The sequence below is a fragment of the Strongylocentrotus purpuratus genome, unplaced genomic scaffold (genome assembly GCF_000002235.5).
Source record: "Strongylocentrotus purpuratus isolate Spur 01 unplaced genomic scaffold, Spur_5.0 spur5_scaffold_17, whole genome shotgun sequence".
NCBI lineage: Eukaryota > Metazoa > Echinodermata > Echinoidea > Camarodonta > Strongylocentrotidae > Strongylocentrotus > Strongylocentrotus purpuratus.
In genome coordinates, this window is record NW_022145602.1 from 11358851 (window position 1) to 11384429 (window position 25579).

At 36.1% G+C, this 25579-nt stretch overlaps 2 protein-coding genes across 13 annotated transcripts in view; both read right to left on the bottom strand.

Annotated features, from left to right (window-relative positions):
* LOC583670 (fibropellin-1) overlaps nucleotides 1-4078 on the bottom strand; it is an 89199-nt gene extending 85121 nt beyond the window's left edge. For all 12 annotated transcript variants that reach the window (XM_030988738.1, XM_030988740.1, XM_030988741.1 and 9 more), the window contains exons 1-3: nucleotides 3962-4078; nucleotides 3491-3675; nucleotides 501-656 (exon numbers count right to left, since the gene is read on the bottom strand). The gene's annotated coding sequence lies outside the window, so the exon portion shown is untranslated. The remainder of the gene's footprint in view (nucleotides 1-500; nucleotides 657-3490; nucleotides 3676-3961) is intronic.
* Nucleotides 147-16268, bottom strand: LOC115925022 (EGF-like repeat and discoidin I-like domain-containing protein 3). The gene is made up of 11 exons (XM_030988163.1): nucleotides 16227-16268; nucleotides 13159-13314; nucleotides 12512-12659; nucleotides 10303-10416; nucleotides 9832-10016; nucleotides 6842-6997; nucleotides 6178-6325; nucleotides 3962-4075; nucleotides 3491-3675; nucleotides 501-656; nucleotides 147-167 (listed from the first exon to the last, which is right to left on the bottom strand). The coding sequence occupies exons 1-11, from the start codon at nucleotides 16266-16268 to the stop codon at nucleotides 147-149; spliced, it is 1425 nt and encodes a 474-aa protein (XP_030844023.1).
* Nucleotides 16269-25579: the final 9311 nt, after the last annotated feature.

Here is a 25579-nt window from a genome sequence, read left to right on the forward strand (position 1 = left end):
TTGAATGAATTATGACTCAAATGATTCTGCGGTCAATTGCAATCGAACTAAAGAGAATCGAATCGATAAACATGCTGAATGATACATATTTTTTTCATGTTCAGTGTCTGGCCATTCGTTTCGATTTGAAGTTATATTCTGTGACATCAATTTCTATTTTTCGAGACCTAGTAATAGAATTGGAAAAAATATGATATGGATTGAAGATTTTTTGCTTGAAGTGCTTTTCTTGCTCTGATATATTTACAAATATAGACAGTTCTTCAATCCTACTTAATATTTTTTTTTTTGCTCTTACACTTTGTGTAAGCAGAATATTAAATAATTCACCTAAGATGTAAATGTGTTCCTGAGGTAATGATTGCCTTTTTCTTTAAAAGAAAGTATCGTAACATGAACATATTTTAATTGTTATCAAAAAGATTTCAAATGCCTTCAAAGTTCTTCAAGAATAAAGTCAATGTAATATTAAAAAACGAATAATCGGAGAACAAACTTACCCTGACAGCTCGAGGGTATGCAGAGATGCCCTGCACGGTGTAAAAGGTCGTGCCATCAGTACTACAAGCAAGCCTGTAGCTTGTTACCCACTGGTTTTCATCTTGTCGCCCTTGAGTCGCAACTGAAGTGATACGGTAAATGTCTGCAAGATCCACCTTGTAGAAAGAAAGAATCGGAGGAAGCTTTCTTGATGTTCATCCTCTTAATCATCTATCTCCATGACAAAAATTTTAACCAATGAGCATGTTCCAAAATGTGTCAAATCTATATGATTTAAATACAAATACTAAGTGGTTTGATGAACAAACCTTATTTTGTATTTCTATTTAATGTTTTCTTTTTATTGATGGTCATTTGAAGATACCGTAGATTTGGAGTCAAAAGAAGTTAGTTTAATAATCGCTTTAAGTTTTGGGGTTTTAAAGATACCTTATTACGCTACTTTACAGAATACAGAGCAAGACGTCAGCAGTTGTCGAGAAACAAATTTATTTACTTGTGATGCCAGATTGTCGCCTAAGAAGTGAGTTTTTGTAATAGTTGACATTGAACAATCAGTAATTTCATTTATGTGTGAAAGAAGTATGAGAAATGTATAATTTTCAGAGCTCAAGGAAAAGAATAAGCTGGTATTGAAATATACATTTGTATTTGGTACTTGTGCAGGAATAAACTACGCTAATAAACTTTCCATTAATGAAAAGAAAACCAATTTTATGATTTTTACCAAAAAGAAACTTAATAAAGACTCAATAACAATCAAACTAGGTAATGCAAACATTCAGAGAGTTTCTTCAGCAAAGTTTTTGGGTGTTATTATCGATGATAAGTTCTCCTGGTCTAATCATATTGGTGTCATCTGCAACAAATTATGTAAAAGTATTGGTGTCATGTACAGATTGAAATCACTCCCTAAAATTATACTCAAAATGATATACTATGCAACTGTGTACCCTTACTTTATACATTATGCTATTATTGTATGGGGCAATGCTGCATTAATTTATCAAGATAGACTGTTTAAATTACAAAAACGTGCAATAAGAATTATGAACCATTCTTCTTTCCTTGCCCATACCAATCCAATATTTTACTTATTAAACATGTTGCAATATAGGGATGTATATATATTACAAGTAGGTGTTTTTATGTATTTATGTCACCACAATCTTATCCCTGATTCTATTTCCAAATTGTTTATTTTAAACTGTAATGTTCATAGTTATACTACTAGAAATGCTAAACAATTTCACTTGCCATTGACTCGTACAGTAATAAACCAAAAAATAATTATTTTCCAAGGACCCTTTTTATGAAACACTCTTCCCCATTATATTCATAATTATGTTAGTGTAAATTATTTTAAACGTAGGTATAAGAAATTTCTTTTAGATAAACTGCAATAATCATTTAAGTTCAAGACATATTTTATTTGTTTGTTGTATGTATGTTTGTTGTCTTGATTTGAGTATAGTATAATGTTTAGTAACGGATATATTTCATATTTGTTTATTATAAAAAAGGGTCAACCTTTATATAAGGATTATTTTTTTTCCTTTCAGGTTGCAACCTATTCAGTTTATTTTATGTCCAAATGTCAAATATGTTCGTAATGTGTATTTTATAATATATAGCTGGTTCTTATATGAAATGTTGTCTTTTTAAACTGAATGAAATAAAACTGAATTGAATTGAATTGAATTGAATTTAAGTTTGAGTTTATTGCATACGTGTAAAGGTATTTGGTTTGAACGTAGGTGGCGTTTTACGAAATGTAGACGTGGCTCGTAATTTAAAAGGGAAAGTTTCAGTGATATTATTAATTATCTATTTTGGTTATAAAACATTTAGAGTAGACCAGTTCATGTATTAGGAGCAATTTAGACTGTGTTACACTTAAAATATGATCGCTTATTTCGATCCTTAACGAAATATTAAATATATGGTGAATTGTAATGTAAACAATTATTACTTGTAAGAACCAAGGAGGGCAAGTAAAGTTTATAGTTTGAGGATTTGGTGATAGAAAAGAAAGAAATCACTATTTGTCATTTCTGTGTTGGTTATGCATGTATTTTTCGTATGGTCATTTAAACTAGATTTAGTTTTTGAAGATTAATCGGTTATGAGATATTGACATGATCTGATAGAATATTTGGATACAAACAGAAGTAAATTGTATTTGTATGAAATAGAGAGTTTACTTGAATTCAGTTGTAACCCATTTGAGAAAAGGAAAGGAAAACTCTTATACATGTTTTAGAGAGTGTATTCATTTTATTGATAACATAACACATACATATATTTATGAGTCCTTTGATTTATATCTTTGCAGATTTGAATACAATAAAATATACAATTTCAAGTGGCAATCTGGTACGGTGTGAACTGAGTTCCCTATTGATCCAGCTAAGAACGGTTTCTTTCTCTGCTCCTTTCAATGACATTACCTTGCTTTCATGCAGCTCTGCCTCTCCAAGGGCAATAGTTTAATTAGAAGTTCTCCATCTTGAAGCTTTAGTTGTCGATCTCATTTCTGAGTGATATCGAACAATTATATTAATGCCCTTAAAAATGAAAGCAATTATTGACTAGGATATGAATAATTATGTAACTATGGCAATCTTATAGTAGCCCTACCTATAGAGTGGAGACAAAATCTACGAACTCATATGCCACCTCAAAAAGTGGCCAATAAAAACAATTTTAACAGTGTAAGTGAATAGTGCCATAGAAATAACTGGTAACTCTTTCGTTACTGACATGGTAGTAGCGGTGGAATATAAATTCATGCCGTGCATAGAAACGACGGGTGACTTTTATTACAGCCTTTGTGGCAGTGTATGGATACAAATCAAACTGTGGTCTAAGATTTGACTGTTGACCCTTTCGTTACTGATACGGTGTCAGCAGTGAGATATGAACCCATGCCATAGAAATAAGCCTAATGTTTCGTGTCCGAATTGTCTTAAAGAAATTATTTGCTTACCTGGATCCACGGTTTGGCATCTGTTGGTCGTGCAGACCAGGCTCCACGCAGGTTCCCGACTCGAGCCAGGTTAAGACGACCTCTCTTTGCACCATGGTCAGCATTATACTCACTGGAAGCTGTCAGACTTGAATCTGGGATGAAATAACTCTCAAGTCCCAGAGGGCCAGGTCCATTCAAGATGGCTGTAAGTTAATGCGTGACAATGTATAGCAAAATGTAGGAAGAGGTGGTCAAATAGGCAAATAGGATCGAATGATCCTATCGGGTGGACATAAAAGTGTAGTTACAATCTTGGCATGAGACTGTCAGTCAAGAAAAACCTCCAAGGTTTTCCCCACCAATGATTGTATGTTTCTTTCTTTCTATTTCCATGTTTGCCCTTTATCTATAATGTCTTGATAAACGAAGGAGCAATTGCTTTATATAAAAACATGTTGGTATGTAATCTACTTTAACTCTATGACTTACCTGTTCCGCACGTAGGCCCTGTATAGCCAAGATCGCAGGCACAAGTAAAGGTGTTCACTCCATTACTGCAAATTCCTCCATTTTCACAAGGATCGGGAGAACAATCGTTGATATCTGTGCAAATTGAGTTCCAAAGACAGTAAAAGGGATAAAAAGGGATGAGAATATAATGTCCCTTTTGACATATTTATCTTCAATTGGCGGTGAACAGGAAAATAAAGTCAAAATGGCATTATAAATACAAATTACAGTTCAAGAATGAATTACTTTATTTGTAAAACTATTACCACTTAATTCAAATGAATTAAATGAACAAAATATCTCTTTAAGTATAAGTGTTTTTTTTTCAAAAACGTGGCCTTTAAAGAAAATATATTTAGAAAAATCTCACCCTTTCATAAAACGTAATGTGCCCCTGTCAGACAAGAAAAATGTCACTAAAGCAAATTTATTCATTTGGGCGTGAAATAAATGTGAAAATCGACGCAGAAATTGGCATGAAACTGGACGCAGAAATGGCATGAGACACCTCAGCTCCAAAAGTTAAATAGCTATTATCAGGATAAATCACACCAGTCTTTATCATACCCTATAACAAATCATTACTGTACTTGAATTTGTCACTTGACAAATTAGGTAATACATATTCTAATACACATAATGAAGAACGCGTTTTCACGATTTTAATTTTAAAAAATATATATATATTAACCCATCGGGAATCGAATCTGGGTCGACTGAATGGGAAGCAAGTGCTTTGACCACTATACCAACAAAAACAAATCCACTCACACATTACACGTAAACGGAAATTGAGATTATTAAATCACAATGTGTAATTAAAATATCACCATGATCCCAACATCTGATTAAAAAATAAATTGCACATTTTGTGTAGAGAATGGTCTTAGCTAGAAAATATCCGAAGCTTACAGAAAAACAGGCAAACTATCGAGATATTGCTCAAACAAGACTGGAATGTAGAATGAAGATTTCAGAAAAAGTCACCTCCCCTAGAGAACACACGCAACATTGGGAAAATTGACATGCCACCTTCAATCGAAATAGTTGACCATGACGCCATTGTTTATATGACAAATAAATACCATATTCCATGTAGAAAATTGTCTCAGCTACAACAAATCGAGAATTGGGAGAAAAATTATGAATATTTACAGATATACACTCAATTTTCTATAAATATGGTGACGTCATAATATGCACATTCGTATTTTGAGTTCCAATGCTATTATGATTGTGTCACGATGTTCTTCATGGCCAAATGAGACATGACATCATATCTCCGACTCATATTCCATTCAAATATGAAATAAAAATTGCGATCCCCAAGCATACCAAAGAGCTACAATAGGCTTTGTATAGGAATATTTTTGCCCATATATACTATGTAATACAAGAGCTCGCGCGTACGGACATTTATCTTGAACGGACGCTCATCCCCTTATGAATAGTCATAAAGAAATAGACATGGTATCGAATTGTTCGGAAAAGTATGGACAAAATCATGAAAGAAAAAAGAATGGCGATTCTATGTTGCGTACGGCCATGACGAACGAAAACGCGCACGCAGGCACTTGTGCGCGACTTAAAAAAAAATGCCCAAAAGGCCGCAAACGTATGCAAATTGAACTTGAGACGATTTGGAGCAATTTTAAAATCTGCGCGCGCGTAAACGCGCGGACTTACCCGTACGCGCACGTTTAATGACCTGCAATTGACCGGACGGATATTGACCTTCAACATGATGAATATGAATGAGAAATTAATTTCTGTTATGAAGATATGATCATGAGTTGATTTTCACAAAATGGCACCTAGATTACGTCAAAATGATTTTTTGTAACACAGTTCTAAGTTAGACTAGGATCTGTCATCATGGCAAGCTGCATGACAATAGCTTTATCAATTCTTGAGATATCCTGCGAACAAATTCGAGGAAGAATAAATAATAATAAAGAAATATCTTCACAAAATCAAAAGGTGATATTTAATCGTAATACCACGTACGTATCACCTAATAAAGACAAATCTTGACGAAATCAATAGGTGATACGTATAACTACGTACGTATCACCTAATTATAACCGTAGCACTATGCCTCTATGATTAGTGAAAAAGGGACCCAGAGTAATTGTCGCAAGAGAAATTGAATATGGAGCAAAAAATGTTGGACTATCACTAGTTTTAAAACTGACCTGTGAAAAGACCTTCACCGTAGATCTCCATACGAAGACTGATGTGGCCGTACCAGCTGACAGGCATCAAGCGGACATAGCGGCAAATCTGGGATACAGGCAGAGTGTTGGTCACGATGGTGTTGCGGTCGGCATTACCGGTGAAGATCTTCTATGAAAAAGGAAAATCAATCAGCTTTTGAATGAATTATGACTCAAATGATTCTGCGGTCAATTGCAATCGAACTAAAGAGAATCGAATCGATAAACATGCTGAATGATACATATTTTTTTCATGTTCAGTGTCTGGCCATTCGTTTCGATTTGAAGTTATATTCTGTGACATCAATTTCTATTTTTCGAGACCTAGTAATAGAATTGGAAAAAATATGATATGGATTGAAGATTTTTTGCTTGAAGTGCTTTTCTTGCTCTGATATATTTACAAATATAGACAGTTCTTCAATCCTACTTAATATTTTTTTTTTTGCTCTTACACTTTGTGTAAGCAGAATATTAAATAATTCACCTAAGATGTAAATGTGTTCCTGAGGTAATGATTGCCTTTTTCTTTAAACATGAACATATTTTAATTGTTATCAAAAAGATTTCAAATGCCTTCAAAGTTCTTCAAGAATAAAGTCAATGTAATATTAAAAAACTAATAATCGGAGAACAAACTTACCCTGACAGCTCGAGGGTATGCAGAGATGCCCTGCACGGTGTAAAAGGTCGTGCCATCAGTACTACAAGCAAGCCTGTAGCTTGTTACCCACTGGTTTTCATCTTGTCGCCCTTGAGTCGCAACTGAAGTGATACGGTAAATGTCTGCAAGATCCACCTAGTAGAAAGAAAGAATCGGAGGAAGCTTTCTTGATGTTCATCCTCTTAATCATCTATCTCCATGACAAAAATTTTAACCAATGAGCATGTTCCAAAATGTGTCAAATCTATATGATTTAAATACAAATACTAAGTGGTTTGATGAACAAACCTTATTTTGTATTTCTATTTAATGTTTTCTTTTTATTGATGGTCATTTGAAGATACCGTAGATTTGGAGTCAAAAGAAGTTAGTTTAATAATCGCTTGAAGTTTTGGGGTTTTAAAGATACCTTATTACGCTACTTTACAGAATACAGAGCAAGACGTCAGCAGTTGTCGAGAAACAAATTTATTTACTTGTGATGCCAGATTGTCGCCTAAGAAGTGAGTTTTTGTAATAGTTGACATTGAACAATCAGTAATTTCATTTATGTGTGAAAGAAGTATGAGAAATGTATAATTTTCAGAGCTCAAGGAAAAGAATAAGCTGGTATTGAAATATACATTTGTATTTGGTACTTGTGCAGGAATAAACTACGCTAATAAACTTTCCATTAATGAAAAGAAAACCAATTTTATGATTTTTACCAAAAAGAAACTTAATAAAGACTCAATAACAATCAAACTAGGTAATGCAAACATTCAGAGAGTTTCTTCAGCAAAGTTTTTGGGTGTTATTATCGATGATAAGTTCTCCTGGTCTAATCATATTGGTGTCATCTGCAACAAATTATGTAAAAGTATTGGTGTCATGTACAGATTGAAATCACTCCCTAAAATTATACTCAAAATGATATACTATGCAACTGTGTACCCTTACTTTATACATTATGCTATTATTGTATGGGGCAATGCTGCATTAATTTATCAAGATAGACTGTTTAAATTACAAAAACGTGCAATAAGAATTATGAACCATTCTTCTTTCCTTGCCCATACCAATCCAATATTTTACTTATTAAACATGTTGCAATATAGGGATGTATATATATTACAAGTAGGTGTTTTTATGTATTTATGTCACCACAATCTCATCCCTGATTCTATTTCCAAATTGTTTATTTTAAACTGTAATGTTCATAGTTATACTACTAGAAATGCTAAACAATTTCACTTGCCATTGACTCGTACAGTAGTAAACCAAAAAATAATTATTTTCCAAGGACCCTTTTTATGGAACACTCTTCCCCATTATATTCATAATTATGTTAGTGTAAATGATTTTAAACGTAGGTATAAGAAATTTCTTTTAGATAAACTGCAATAATCATTTAAGTTCAAGACATATTTTATTTGTTTGTTGTATGTATGTTTGTTGTCTTGATTTGAGTATAGTATAATGTTTAGTAACGGATATATTTCATATTTGTTTATTATAAAAAAGGGTCAACCTTTATATAAGGATTATTTTTTTTCCTTTCAGGTTGCAACCTATTCAGTTTATTTTATGTCCAAATGTCAAATATGTTCGTAATGTGTATTTTATAATATATAGCTGGTTCTTATATGAAATGTTGTCTTTTTAAACTGAATGAAATAAAACTGAATTGAATTGAATTGAATTGAATTTAAGTTTGAGTTTATTGCATACGTGTAAAGGTATTTGGTTTGAACGTAGGTGGCGTTTTACGAAATGTAGACGTGGCTCGTAATTTAAAAGGGAAAGTTTCAGTGATATTATTAATTATCTATTTTGGTTATAAAACATTTAGAGTAGACCAGTTCATGTATTAGGAGCAATTTAGACTGTGTTACACTTAAAATATGATCGCTTATTTCGATCCTTAACGAAATATTAAATATATGGTGAATTGTAATGTAAACAATTATTACTTGTAAGAACCAAGGAGGGCAAGTAAAGTTTATAGTTTGAGGATTTGGTGATAGAAAAGAAAGAAATCACTATTTGTCATTTCTGTGTTGGTTATGCATGTATTTTTCGTATGGTCATTTAAACTAGATTTAGTTTTTGAAGATTAATCGGTTATGAGATATTGACATGATCTGATAGAATATTTGGATACAAACAGAAGTAAATTGTATTTGTATGAAATAGAGAGTTTACTTGAATTCAGTTGTAACCCATTTGAGAAAAGGAAAGGAAAACTCTTATACATGTTTTAGAGAGTGTATTCATTTTATTGATAACATAACACATACATATATTTATGAGTCCTTTGATTTATATCTTTGCAGATTTGAATACAATAAAATATACAATTTCAAGTGGCAATCTGGTACGGTGTGAACTGAGTTCCCTATTGATCCAGCTAAGAACGGTTTCTTTCTCTGCTCCTTTCAATGACATTACCTTGCTTTCATGCAGCTCTGCCTCTCCAAGGGCAATAGTTTAATTAGAAGTTCTCCATCTTGAAGCTTTAGTTGTCGATCTCATTTCTGAGTGATATCGAACAATTATATTAATGCCCTTAAAAATGAAAGCAATTATTGACTAGGATATGAATAATTATGTAACTATGGCAATCTTATAGTAGCCCTACCTATAGAGTGGAGACAAAATCTACGAACTCATATGCCACCTCAAAAAGTGGCCAATAAAAACAATTTTAACAGTGTAAGTGAATAGTGCCATAGAAATAACTGGTAACTCTTTCGTTACTGACATGGTAGTAGCGGTGGAATATAAATTCATGCCGTGCATAGAAACGACGGGTGACTTTTATTACAGCCTTTGTGGCAGTGTATGGATACAAATCAAACTGTGGTCTAAGATTTGACTGTTGACCCTTTCGTTACTGATACGGTGTCAGCAGTGAGATATGAACCCATGCCATAGAAATAAGCCTAATGTTTCGTGTCCGAATTGTCTTAAAGAAATTATTTGCTTACCTGGATCCACGGTTTGGCATCTGTTGGTCGTGCAGACCAGGCTCCACGCAGGTTCCCGACTCGAGCCAGGTTAAGACGACCTCTCTTTGCACCATGGTCAGCATTATACTCACTGGAAGCTGTCAGACTTGAATCTGGGATGAAATAACTCTCAAGTCCCAGAGGGCCAGGTCCATTCAAGATGGCTGTAAGTTAATGCGTGACAATGTATAGCAAAATGTAGGAAGAGGTGGTCAAATAGGCAAATAGGATCGAATGATCCTATCGGGTGGACATAAAAGTGTAGTTACAATCTTGGCATGAGACTGTCAGTCAAGAAAAACCTCCAAGGTTTTCCCCACCAATGATTGTATGTTTCTTTCTTTCTATTTCCATGTTTGCCCTTTATCTATAATGTCTTGATAAACGAAGGAGCAATTGCTTTATATAAAAACATGTTGGTATGTAATCTACTTTAACTCTATGACTTACCTGTTCCGCACGTAGGCCCTGTATAGCCAAGATCGCAGGCACAAGTAAAGGTGTTCACTCCATTACTGCAAATTCCTCCATTTTCACAAGGATCGGGAGAACAATCGTTGATATCTGTGCAAATTGAGTTCCAAAGACAGTAAAAGGGATAAAAAGGGATGAGAATATAATGTCCCTTTTGACATATTTATCTTCAATTGGCGGTGAACAGGAAAATAAAGTCAAAATGGCATTATAAATACAAATTACAGTTCAAGAATGAATTACTTTATTTGTAAAACTATTACCACTTAATTCAAATGAATTAAATGAACAAAATATCTCTTTAAGTATAAGTGTTTTTTTTCAAAAACGTGGCCTTTAAAGAAAATATATTTAGAAAAATCTCACCCTTTCATAAAACGTAATGTGCCCCTGTCAGACAAGAAAAATGTCACTAAAGCAAATTTATTCATTTGGGCGTGAAATAAATGTGAAAATCGACGCAGAAATTGGCATGAAACTGGACGCAGAAATGGCATGAGACACCTCAGCTCCAAAAGTTAAATAGCTATTATCAGGATAAATCACACCAGTCTTTATCATACCCTATAACAAATCATTACTGTACTTGAATTTGTCACTTGACAAATTAGGTAATACATATTCTAATACACATAATGAAGAACGCGTTTTCACGATTTTAATTTTAAAAAATATATATATATTAACCCATCGGGAATCGAATCTGGGTCGACTGAATGGGAAGCAAGTGCTTTGACCACTATACCAACAAAAACAAATCCACTCACACATTACACGTAAACGGAAATTGAGATTATTAAATCACAATGTGTAATTAAAATATCACCATGATCCCAACATCTGATTAAAAAATAAATTGCACATTTTGTGTAGAGAATGGTCTTAGCTAGAAAATATCCGAAGCTTACAGAAAAACAGGCAAACTATCGAGATATTGCTCAAACAAGACTGGAATGTAGAATGAAGATTTCAGAAAAAGTCACCTCCCCTAGAGAACACACGCAACATTGGGAAAATTGACATGCCACCTTCAATCGAAATAGTTGACCATGACGCCATTGTTTATATGACAAATAAATACCATATTCCATGTAGAAAATTGTCTCAGCTACAACAAATCGAGAATTGGGAGAAAAATTATGAATATTTACAGATATACACTCAATTTTCTATAAATATGGTGACGTCATAATATGCACATTCGTATTTTGAGTTCCAATGCTATTATGATTGTGTCACGATGTTCTTCATGGCCAAATGAGACATGACATCATATCTCCGACTCATATTCCATTCAAATATGAAATAAAAATTGCGATCCCCAAGCATACCAAAGAGCTACAATAGGCTTTGTATAGGAATATTTTTGCCCATATATACTATGTAATACAAGAGCTCGCGCGTACGGACATTTATCTTGAACGGACGCTCATCCCCTTATGAATAGTCATGAAGAAATAGACATGGTATCAAATTGTTCGGAAAAGTATGGACAAAATCATGAAAGAAAAAAGAATGGCGATTCTATGTTGCGTACGGCCATGACGAACGAAAACGCGCACGCAGGCACTTGTGCGCGACTTAAAAAAAAATGCCCAAAAGGCCGCAAACGTATGCAAATTGAACTTGAGACGATTTGGAGCAATTTTAAAATCTGCGCGCGCGTAAACGCGCGGACTTACCCGTACGCGCACTTTTAATGACCTGCAATTGACCGGACGGATATTGACCTTCAACATGATGAATATGAATGAGAAATTAATTTCTGTTATGAAGATATGATCATGAGTTGATTTTCACAAAATGGCACCTAGATTACGTCAAAATGATTTTTGTAACACAGTTCTAAGTTAGACTAGGATCTGTCATCATGGCAAGCTGCATGACAATAGCTTTATCAATTCTTGAGATATCCTGCGAACAAATTCGAGGAAGAATAAATTATAATAAAGAAAAATCTTCACGAAATCAAAAGGTGATACGTATAACTACGTACGTATCACCTAATAAAGACAAATTTGTACGAAATCAATAGGTGATACGTATAACTACGTACGTATCACCTAATTATAACCGTAGCACTATGCCTCTATTATTGATGAAAAAATGCCCAGAGTAATTATCGCAGGAGAAATTGAATATATGGAGCAAATCATGTTGAAGTATCCCTTGTTTTAAAACTGACCTGTGAGAGGGCCTTTACCGTAGATCTCCATACGAAGACTGACATGGCCGAACCAGCTGACAGGCATCAAGCGGACATAGCGGCAAATTTGGGGTACAGGTAGAGTGTTGGTCACGATGGTGTTGCGGTCAACATTACCGGTGAAGACCTTCAATGAAAAAGGAAAATCAATCCACTTTTGAATTAATTATGACTCAAATGATTCTGCGGTCAATTGCAATCGAACTAAAAGAGAATCGAATTGACAAGCATGCTGAATAATACATATTTTTGCATGTCCAGTGCCTGTCCCTTCGTTTCTATTTGAAGTTTTACTCTGATGACATCAATTTCTAGTTTTCGAGACCTAGTAATAAAATAAGAAAACACATATGGATTGAATATTTTTTGCTTGAAGTGCATTACTTGCTCTGACAATCCTACATAATAGTTTTTTCCTCTTATACTTTGTGTAAGCAGCGTAGTATATACTACAACTTAGATGTATATGTGTTCCTGAGGTAACGATGGCCTTTTTCCTTAAAAAAGTATTGTAATAAAAAATATTTTAATTGTTATCAAAAAGTTATTAAATACCTTCAAATTCCTACAAGAATAGAGTCAATGTAATATTTAAAAAAAAAAGAATAATCAGAGAACAAACTTACCTCGTCATATGCAGGGTTTGTAGAGATGTCCTGCACGGTGTAAAAGGTCGTGCCATCAGTACTACAAGAAAGTTTGTACCTTGTTACCCACTGGTTCATATCTTGTCGCCCTTGAGTCGCAACTGAGGTGATACGGTAAATGTCCGCAAGATCCACCTTGTAGAAAGAAAAGAATAGGAGGAAACTATCTTGATGTTCATCCTCTTAATCAACTTTTTTTTCTATCTCCACGACAAAACTTTTGACCAATGAGCATGTTTCAAAATGTGTCAATTCTATATGATTTAAATACAAATACTGACAACGGTTCCTGTCTTTGCACCTACCCATGGCATTACCTTGCTTATGCAGCTCTGCCCCTCCAAGGGCAATATTCAAATTAGAAGTTCTCCACATTGATGCTTAAATTGTCGATCTCATTTCTGAGTAATATCGAACAATTAGATTAATACCATTAAAAATGTAAACAATTGTTGGCTTGGATGTAAATAGTTACCGTAATTGCCGGCCATAAGGCCGCAGCGCTCCAACTTTGATATTTAAAAGAGGGAAAACTGAACAAAAATGGACAAAACAAAATAATCATAATTTTCTCGTAAAACACTATTTTATTTTACAAACTGATACCAAATTCATCAATATTCTTATAATTTACCGGAAGTTTAGCTCAAAAAGTGATCGTGGGCAGATTTGGTGTCTTGCACCAACAAGCACAGAGACACCTGCACACGCCACCAGCAATTGTACAGTATGTACACATGTTGCAAAAAATAACTCTACTGAAGTTGTGGAAAATTCAGAAGGAAAGTGTAGTGGTGTTAGTATTGAAACAGAGAGCAACTCTTTTGATGTTGGGAAGGATAGACAACCAATAACAGCTGGAAAGATTAAAGTCTTATGCACTAATGTGGACACACTTACCAACAAAATGGAAGAGTTTGAAGCCAGAGTAAGATTGGAGAAACCTGGTGTTATCTGTGTTCAAGAGATTCTCTCCAAACATTCCAAAGATGATGTAAATGCTGAAATTGAACTTAAGCTCAATGGATATGATATATTCATTTCCCCAGCTGCAAGGAGAGGAGTTGCAATATACATGTCAACCGAAATGTCCTTGTCAAGACAAATATACTTGCTGACCGAATTCGAAGAGTCTGTATGGTGTGAGATCCAAGTTGATGATGGCAGGAAACTCTTAATTGGAAATGTCTACAGGAGCCCGAGTTCTTCTGACATAAACTGTAGAAATTTATGCTCCTTGATGACAGAGACGTGCGACAGAAATGGTGATCTGATGATAGTGGGAGACCTGAATCTTAGAGACATTGATTGGGCTAGAAACGTCGCAAATTGCTCAGAAGACCACCCAGCTTCTTACATACTGGATAACATTAATGATCTATACTTGAGCCAGCATGTTACACAGCCAACAAGATTTAGAGAAGGACAGAGGGAAAGTCTGCTAGACCTGGTGCTTACCAACAATGACGAGACCATTGACATCGTTAACGTCAACCACCCATAGGAAAGAGTGAACATGGAGTACTTTGCTTCCATGTAAACCTAGGAGAAGTGGCTAAGAGGAACAGAACTACATACAAATACTACAAAGGAGATTATGGTGCCATTAAAGAAGACATAAAGAAAGTCAACTGGGAAGCAGAGCTAACAAACTTGAACATTGAGAAGTCATGGAAACTGTTGGAATGCAATGTTAAACAGAGTGTAGAAAAGCATATTCCTAAAGCCAAAATAGGACAAAGTGCTCAACCATCATGGATGACTCTAACCACAAGAAAACACTTAAAGGATAAGCATAAAGCCTGGAAAAAAATACCAAAAGAACAGTACTGCAGGCAACTGGAGTATGTACAAAAAAGCTCGAAATACAGCCACAGAGGTGAAAAAGTCAAAACAAGATTTTGAAAGACAGATTGCAAGAGAAATCAAGGAGAATCCTAAAAGTTTTTAGAGATATGTGAAGAAAGGAACAGCAAGTCACTCATGAATTCCTCCTCTACTAAAACAAGATGGATCACTTGCTTATAATCCAGAGGATCAAGCAGAAACACTAAATGACTTCTTCATTAGTGTATTCACAACAGAGGATACAAACCACATCCCGAAGCCAGTGCCATTAGAGGTGGAAGAGAGCCTGGAAGAGCTAGAATTATCTGAGGACACCATCCTGAAACACCTCAAGAAGCCTGACAAATCCCCTGGTCTAGATGAGATACACTCAAAGGTACTGAGAGAGACTGCAGATGCTATATGTATTCTACTCTATCTGATTTTCAAGAAATCCATGAATGAGGGACAAGTACCAACAGCATGGAAAAAAGCCAATGTTGTCCCATTACACAAATCAGGACGTAAGGATGGCAGTGGTAATTACAGACCAGTGAGTTTAACATCTGTAACTTGCAAAGTCATGGAAAAGATAATGAGAGATAAGATAGCAGAGCACATGGAAAAGAATGAGCTTTTTTCTGCCAGACAACATGGATTCAGAAGTGGAAGATCATGTGCTTCACAGTTATTGGAGGTATTAGAGACATGGTCACAACTTGAAGATCTTTCAATACCATTTGACTGCATTTACCTAGATTTTTTGAAAGCTTTTGAAAGTGCCCCTCACATGAGGCTGATTGCGAAGATTGAAGCATATGGAATTCAAGGGAAACTCTCCAAGTGGATCAAAGCCCTACTGACATGTAGAACGCAAAGAGTTAAAGTAGATGGAGCCTACTCATCATGGAAAAATGTAACAAGTGGCATTCCCAATCTTGTTCCTCATCTACATCAACGATCTTCCTCTAGCAGTAAACTCTAGTGTTGCACTGTTTGCCGATGACACCAAAGTATATGGACCGGTAAAGGGTGCTGCAGATGTCAACAAATTGCAATATGATATTGATGCTCTGATGGAATGGTCAAAAAGATGGCAGCTACCTTTCAACGAATCCAAGTGCAAGGTCATCCACTATGGATACAAAAACCCAAGAGAAAGCTATTCCATCAACAAATAGACAAACTCCATGATAAAAGACGTAACTGAGGGAAAAGACCTGGGAGTCACCTTTGACCCATCCTTGAAATTCAGCATGCATGTCGGAAAAAATTACAGCCAAGGCCAATTCCATCCTTGGGCTCCTCAAGAGAAACTTTCATCACCTTGATGAAAAGTCATTGGTTCTCCTGTATAAAACCCTGGTACGACCTAAGTTAGAGTACTGCTCAACAGTATGGAACCATCTTTTGAATAAGGACAAGGATAAGTTGGAAAAGGTGCAGAGGGCTACAAAACTCGTCAAAAGTGTGAGACACTTAAACTACCCAGAGAGACTCAAAGCACTGAAAATCCTCACTCTACAGTTCAGACAGAAACGATCTGATATGATTCAAGTATTCAGAATAATGCACCAGTTTGATAATCTTCAAGAACAACATTTCTTTAGCAGAACAAAGTGCAGTCGCACACGTGGTCACTCACTTAAGCTTTACAAGCTAAAATGCCGGAAGACACTAAGGAAAAACTCATTCAGGCAGAGAATAATCAATGTGTGGAATGGTCTCCCAGGCGATGTTGTGGAGAGTACCACTATCAATCGTTTCAAATCTGGGCTTGAGAAATGGTGGAAAGATGCCCCAGATAAATATGATGACAACCCCAACCAAAGAAACCATGGATAGGTACAACAGTCTAAAGACTGAATAATCCTTGATCAGGTGAGTTACAAGGGAGTAGATATATATCCCTACCACAATGTACGGTGTAATGCGAAACTGCATGAAATGGAAAACAAAATGGCGACTTCGGATGGATGCTTCGCGGCAGGTCCGTTAAATGGTCCCTTCCTTTACTTTTGCAATGGCACGAACTTAGATCAAGATCTATCGGCAAATGTTGCTTTAGCAATTTATTTTCGTATTCATGTCAACAATGCAAGATAAAATTGTCAGTAAGATGTGTTGAAATGTCGTAGTCCCGTATGTGCACATTGGTGCTGGTTTTGACTTGATTTTTTAAAAAAAAACTCTTTCGCCGTAAAGGCCGCACCCCGACTTTTTGATATTTTCTCTTCCAAAAATACTGTGGCCTTTACGCCGGCAAATACTGTATATAACTATGGCAATCTTATAGTAGCTTTACCTACAGAGTGGAGAGAAAATATACGAACCCATATGTCACCTCAAAAAGTGGCCAATAAAAGCAATTTTAAGTGAATAGTGCCATAGAAATGACTCGTGACTCTTTCATTAATGACCCTAAGGGGGCGTTTCATGAAACAATTAGTCGGTGGTTTTCACCGACTAATATCATGTTCACCGACAATTTCATCATCACCGACTAATTTCCATTTCATGAAAATTTGTCGGTGGAAAACACTGACAAAATTATGTAAGTCACCAACTAATTTTAATAAATTTGTTGGTTGCCTTGGACCTCCCGACAAAATCAATTTACACCGATTAATTAGTCTCAACAACCAAAAAGGCAAAATGGCAGCACTCATGAATATCCTGGGGGTGCTGCCCTCCGTAGAAAGTGTGTTTTCCGGGATCGTACAAATCTAGAGTTGATGCAGCTATGTTACAAAAATACAGATTTACTAGGGAAATAGTGTTATACATGATAAATGAGTTAAACGATGAGTTAGGCTCTACCTGCCCATCTGCAAGTCTTTGAAGCTTTGAGATTTTTCTTTTGTGACAATAGAAGGGTGACGCAAGTCATATGCGGAAATAAAAACCAAGTAAGTATTGCCTTTTTTTCCTGAAATGAACTGACTTGAGCTTGAAGTCCTAGGAAAGGTAGACCCAATACCATTGCAATCATCAGGAGTACAAAACTGTTTGTTTGATTTATTAAAAACTAGATGGAACTTCGACTGCGCGCAGTCGAAAATGATGCCTCCGTCATAGAGCAATTTTACAAACCAAAACAGAAGAAATTTTTCAAATTCAAGTTCAATTGTAATCCATTAACAGGTTCTCAGAATATCGTGATTACAAGCAATTTCTCATATACATATATGACCCTTTGATCTTTGACCTCATGACCCTAAAATCTACTCAGTTCATTGGCTCTGCAAGATATCCCGAGTTAAATAGTAATCCATCTGTCAGTTCTAATGAGAATGCGTTCACAAGCTATTTTTGCATACATAATGAGCCCATGACCTTTGACCTCTTGACCCAAGAATCTACTCAATTCATTGGCTCTGCAAGATACATACATGATCTAAGTTTGGCAGGAATCCATCAATCTGTTCTAATGATGCGATCACAAGCTTTTTTTGCATACATAATGAGCCGCATGACCTTTGACCCTGACCCCAAAATCTAATCAGTTCATCAGCTCTACAAGTAACATACATGATCTAAGTTTGGCAGGATTCCATTAATCGGTTCTTGAGATAACGCGATCACAAGCGGTTTTTGCATACATAATGAGCCATGTGACCTTTGACCTTTGACTTCGTGACCCCAAAATCTAATCAGTTCATTGGCTCTGCAAGATATATACATGACCAAAGTTTGGCAGGAATCCATCGGTCGGTTCTTCAGATAACCCGATCACGAGAACGGGACGTATGGACGTACGGACGGACGGCCTACCGTCCACCTGCCGGGCTATTAAAAAAAAACAGAGTCCAGAACGTTGGGTTTTGAGCGAACTTGTCCCCGGCCGCAAAAAAAAAAAAAATCATAAAATTAATCTTTTCACCGTTTCATTGCCATCTTCTGACCGTTCTCACCGGGCGCATACCGGGTGTTGAACGTGCTTCTACCGTCTTCACCGCCCAGATTGACTTTTGTTGAAAATTTTGGCCATTTCCATACCGGGCCCATACCAGTCACTTAGCGTCCACTCACCGCTCGGAGCGTCCTGCGAGCGAGTCCCCGGACTGCTGACGTCATGACACGACTGCCATAAATACCCCGATTTGAACGGCAACGGTCAGTCCGCTCTCCATTTTTCATCACCGTTCTGTAACGGGTTATGAGCGTGTTGTGAACGTGTTCATACAGTGTGACCGTTTTCATAACGTATTCATACCGTCCTCATACCGTTCAACACCGTCCTCTTGCCGCTTACTTGCGGCCGGTGCCAGGCGGCCAAAGTTTTAAACATGCCCAAAACTTTCGCCGGGTCCCACCGGGTGTAAATAAGCGCCAACGCCCTATTAACGTGTTGCCCGCTTTGATAACGAACCACCGTGTGCCCTCGCCGTTCTCCACCGTCTGCAGACATTTTCGCGCACGGTGGCACACGGTAAGCCTACACGGCAGAGTGTGAGAGTCACTTAATGCCTCCGGCTACTTCGTAACGGAGGCATAAAAATTGGGACCTAAAATTTTACTCCATTCTTTCATTCAGTTTAATTTAGATAACAAAGGTGAATGAATGGGGTCTAACGATAAGACTAAGCTTGTAGATTCAGAATCCACATACACCCAACTGTATTACCTTTTTATTGTTGTTGGTAGAGACAACGAAATTAAAACAAACACACAAAAGCTGAAATTAATGTTATAGGGCCTTCTCAATTGGACGGACTTTATTAATAAAACAAAATCAGAATGACATTTGTTGTGTCAATTTTCCATCAATTTTTAAAGAACAGACTATTTAATCTAGATCAATAGATCTATATATTGAGATCTACTCAAACTACTGAGAGAAAAAAGACCCTCAAAGGTTGAAAAATGCAGTTAAAAATGATGAAGAAAACTCACAGTTCATTTCCTAGTATTGATTTCTGTATCTTATCATTACTTGCAACTTTTCTTTTTAAACCACAATTTTTTTATTCCAAGTTTCTCCCTCTCAATCTCCAACAGCTCCAGCTGTCCATCAGCTGTGCATTTTCTTTGTTGTCCTTGTTGTCGATATTGCTGCTGCCACCTCTGTTGTTGTCCAGGTTGCTGCTGCTGGTGCTGTGCTGATAATGTTGCTGCTGCTGTTGATTTTGTAGTTGCTGCTGCTGTTGCTGCTGTTGTTGCAGCTGCCGGTGTTGGTTGTTGCTGCTGAGTCTTTGGAAAATGTTGGTTCTCTTGATGCTGTTGTGATTCAATCAACTGCAATTGAAATTCATATTTATAATGCAGGGCTTAAATTAATCCAAGGTCACCAGGGCTATGGCCGTGGATGCCCCTTTGATTGGCCTCAATGCCCCTCTCATTGTCCTTGACATCATGACTTGAGCAGAGTAGAATGTGTTAATGTCAAATAATCTCATTTGCAGAAAAGCATCAAATTTGTTTAGTGATGAAGTAGAGACATGTCAATGTGTGTCAAATTGAGCAGTATGCATCATAAATTTCCGACATACCAGTGAGTGATGTCAAAAACAAACTTGTTTTAACTTATATATTTCTTTGATAAGCTGTTAAAAATATTAAAAAGCAGTGAGGAATTCTCAATACTTGGTTTCCAATTTCTATTATAACTATTTTTAGCACTTGACATGTCATTTAACCCTACTGCGTGATCATCAAGTGATATATACATTTATTCATAAAATTTGCATAAATTTTAATATTTAATGATAAAAAAGACATTAAATGATTAAAGAAATAGTAATAATGGATTTATCAATGTCTGTGTGGCGATTGGTCAAGTCACACAACTGATGGGGGGGGGCAGTGCAGGAAAGGTTAATGAAAACATGAATGCAGTGGGAAAGCGTGGAAATTTATAATAAAGAATGTTCAACTCACCAAAGACATTACATTTCCGGCTTCGGCTTCAATTCCCATAGAAGCCCTGGATTGTTTGTGCTGGTAATACCTCCAGCACCATCTAGTGACGGTCATGACATTTTGGCCAGGGTCCACCACCTCATAAAATGAATAATATTGAGATTGCTTTCATTAATATTTCACACTTACCATTTTTCACTTACTATTCCACAAATAACAAATAGGTATATTCATAAAAAAGGCAACATTTTACCTCCAGTGGTTCATTTTTTTTTTAGAGGGGGTCTGAATTTGATGGTATAGTGATTCAATATCTAATAAAATATATATTTATAATTTATATATTTATCTCTAATTGTGTGTCTTTAATGTGGACCCATCACAGAACTTTCAAATATATATATGCTTTATTTTCGTCATAGCAAGGTTGTTGTGTTGGCTGTCCAAAGGTAACAACTAAATGATGCATTCTTGATAACAATATCAATCGTTTCACGTCAATAAATAAATGTATCTCTTTCTTCCCCATTTGTTAAAAACATTGTAATATTCACAATAAATTACCAGTCGATTGTGCTTTGCTCCTATATTGTTAGGCACAAGAGGTCACCGCTATGAGGTAAGGGGCAGAACATGAAGACTTGAACCTCAAGGCACCCCATCTCTCCACAGGAATCCCTCCTTCTCAATCCCTGAAACAGAATTATAAACATTTCAATAAATATTAACCAAATATGTAAGAAAATACAAATAAAATAGCATTTTCTAAGAGCTTAGTTGTCTTCAATACTTACTTTTCAGCAAAATTTGAAAGTCAATTTTTTAATTTTTTGCTTGCCTGCCATTCTGTTTCATGTACTGGACCCCCCCCCTCCCCCCCCCCCCCCCCTCTACAAAATCTTCAAATGTTAATTCTAAAAAGAGATATATTGGAGGTTAACCCTTTCTAGCCTGGGCTTTTTTTAAACTGCATAGCCCTTGGGGGTGGGGGATTTTGAAGGCCCCCTCCCCCTATGATTTCGGCCATAGATGAGTGGCCGTTGAACGGGCTCTCGCTGCCAAAATTTGCATGCATGTCAAGTGAAGACTATGGTAATTTAAATTTTGGAAAAAAAAGGAAGAGCCAGGTTATCCCTTATGTTATCTATTCTATCGATTTGATAATTTCTTATGTACAGACACTATAGAGTATTTTTTAAAATTTTTTTATTGATGTATTTTTCTTGTTAGGTGGTCTGTTATCAACAGACCACCTATTGATTTCGTCAGAATTTTCTTTATTTATTATTATTTATTTTTATTTCTTCCCGTTTTTTGTGCCCCGGATAACTCAAGTTTGGTTTAGTTAATTTCATTAAATTTCGGCACAATTATAAGTCATTGTCATGAGACGTGACAGGAACATTTTCGAGGTCATTAGGTTATCGTGACGTCATCCAGGCGCCATTTTGTGAAATCACGTTATCCATCATATCTTCATGATGCATCAGCAAAGGTTATTCATATTCATATCACATATACTTTAGGTCAAGGGTCAATAGGTCATGTCATCAAAGGTCACATAAAGGTCATGACGCGCGCGTACGTGTGCGTAAATTTTTTTTAAAAGCTCAAAATCACCTAACTACTAAAGGAGAGTACGAATCAGGTCATTTAAAGCATTTCAAAATTTTCCGTCCGTACATGTCCCCGCGCGCGTTGCGCGCGCTCATGACGCGCGGAAAAAGTCAAATTCAAAATGTTTACATGATTTGGATTCCTCTTAACGTAATAGACAATTTACATTAATTTCAGTCACTCTTCATATTTAATAAGGCCGTGAGCGTGCGTCAAAGTTCAAAATCCGCGCGTACTGCTATGGGCGATATAATGCAAATTTGATCAAAAACATGCCATTTTAAAAATCGAAATAGCTCTTCAGATAGTCTATTGACCCCCAATTTTTATATCATGGTTGGAGAAGGCATGAGTTGGAGATATGATTTCATACCACCCTGACTCGTACAAAGTGAAACAAAGTCATCATATTGGCATCCAAACTCAAACAAATGTATTTTGTTGATGACGTCATTTTTGTCATTGTTTTTTTGAGATTATCTCACTTATCGGTGATCGATCTTCTCCCAGATTTTGATATGTTGTAGCTGAGATAATTCTCTATCAGAAATATGTCATTTATTTTTCATTTAGATGACGTCATCATATTTAAATATTCGATTAAAGGCAACAATGCATAATTTGTCATATTTGCGTGTTATGTCTATGGGAGGTCACTTTTTTCAAAACATGAATCTGCATGACAATGTGTTTTGACCAGTATCTCGGTTGTTATTCAACAGTTTTCTCCTAGATTTTAGTATGTTGTCGCTGAGACTATATGTTATCTAAATCACCCCTCATTTTTCCGATAAGATGTCAGAATCACGCTCATGATCATGATCATCATTATCATAATGATGATAATCATCCTCATCAACATCATCATGATCATCATCATCATAATCATTACTATCAAGATCATCATCATCATAATCATCATTGTTTACATGTCTATATAACTTCTCCCTTTTTCAATATAGTAAATATTGTAATCTATTATAAGACTTGAAGACAGACCACCTTATTCGTCTTCGTGACGAATTAAATTTCTAGTTTTATTTCAATTTCAACTATAATTCAAATATTTTGAACCCCCCCCCCCAAAAAAAAAAAAAAAAAACAAAACAAAAAATATATATATATAAATAAATAAATAAATAATTACCGTAACTATAAACAAGACCAAAAAACCAATGTTTTATCTTATTTTTTGGGGAAAAGGAGATTCCATGTTTTGTACATAAATCATGAAAATAAGTGATTTTCGGGCTGATATGCAAAGACAAAAGGTCACATGACTTTGTAACTTTAGGTCCGATTTTTCAACAAATTTATTTCAAAAGATGTGCAAGACTAGGAAAAAAAAAGTCACACAATTTCAGCTAAGATTCTTTGGCATTAAAAAATTAGCGCAAAAAATGTAGAGGGGGGGGGGGATAGATAGGGTTAAAATTACACTTTAAATAAACACTACAGCAACTTGTTAGAGATGTTGATGTGATACATAGCCACCCCCAATAAAAGGATACTTCTCAAACCAGCCCTTTGCATCCCCCTCCAACTTGTCCTCTAAACAGATCCAAGTTATAAGATCTAAGGTAAATATGTTTACCTTCTCTTGTGGTGGTCTGTTCTCTCCAGGACATTTTGTTTCAAGCACATACTCAAAGAAGGCAAGCAGCTGCGAAAAGTCGCTCTGTAAATTTTCCTGTAAAAAAGAGAGGGGGAATTTGATTTATAATTTTTTTAAATGAGCATTATGAACATTGATGAGCATTTGCAGAATTAACTGTGCTATTGACTTGTAATTTGGATTTTCTCTATACCAAAAAAGCCCCCTTTCATTATCTACCATTGAAATGTATGTAAAATGTCTTGATCTCAGATAGATCATATGATCTAGAGGTCTAGATCGATGTCTCGTAGATCTATTAAACTGTTTATTCTATCAAATTGAGAATATGCAAAATAAACATGGAGTCAGAAAACTTAATCTCATGTTCAAAACAGAAATAATTTCAGAGAAAAGACATTTAGAGGCAAAGCCAACAAAGAGATTAGAAAAAAGGTACCACATCCACTACAATACGGCTCTAGGCTAGCCTCTTGTCGATGGCCTTAGCGTTGTTGGAGTCCGTAAATTCTGGCGAGCGCTTCGGTTTCTCTGGCGAGCAAAGCCAATTTACGGATTCCAACAGCGCTAGGGCCATCGACAAGAGGCTAGCTCTAGGCCTACTCTAGATCTAGACTGAATAAATTGGGGAATACTAGTAGTAGACTAGTAGACCCCTAGTCAGACACGGATCCAGGATTTCTCAGGGGGTGGGGGGCCCAATTTTTGTTTTTGTTTTGCTCCCGAAAATTTGAAAATTCGCGCCGGCCGAAAAGTCGCTCAGTTTTTTTTTTTTTTTTTTTTTTTTTTTTTTTTTTTGGGGGGGGGGGGGGGGGTAGTGAGCACTTGACCCTAGATTTATTGATTTATTTATTTTTTTGGCTCCCAAAAATTTGAAAATCAAACTGGCCGCAAAGTCGCTCAGTGGGGGGGGGGGGGGGGGGGGGGGGGTGGGGGTGGGGGGGGGGGGGTAATGAGCACATTTTTTTTTTTTTTTGGGTCCTCGAAAATTTGAAAATTTAAGCACTAGGGGAGGGGGGGCCATCCCCCCCCCCCAAAAAAAAAGCCAAAAATCACTTGTTTTTACACATTTTTTTTCTCCAGAGGAGGGGGGGGGGTGCCGGGTTCCCCCCTCCCCTGCCCCTAGTAGGCCTACTAGATTAAGATCTAGTACTTTAGTACATATCTAGATCTAGATCTAGACCTAGATCTACATCATTTTAATCTTTATTTTCATCGACAACCAGGCGCAGGCCAGGCATGACAACGTGTGTGTTAATTTGTTAATGTAGTGTTAGATGGCTACGAGAATCACAGTAACTAGATCTATAGCCTAGTGAAATCTACTTCCTGTGTTCTTGCAGTTTATTACAGGAGTTGCTGTTTCAATACTTAGGTTGCAATAAAACTGAAATTTTCAGCTCTAAATTTAGTAAACCCGACAAGCCTATACTCAGTCTCAGCTCAGCTCAGCTACGGATACAGCACAGTAGGGGCTAG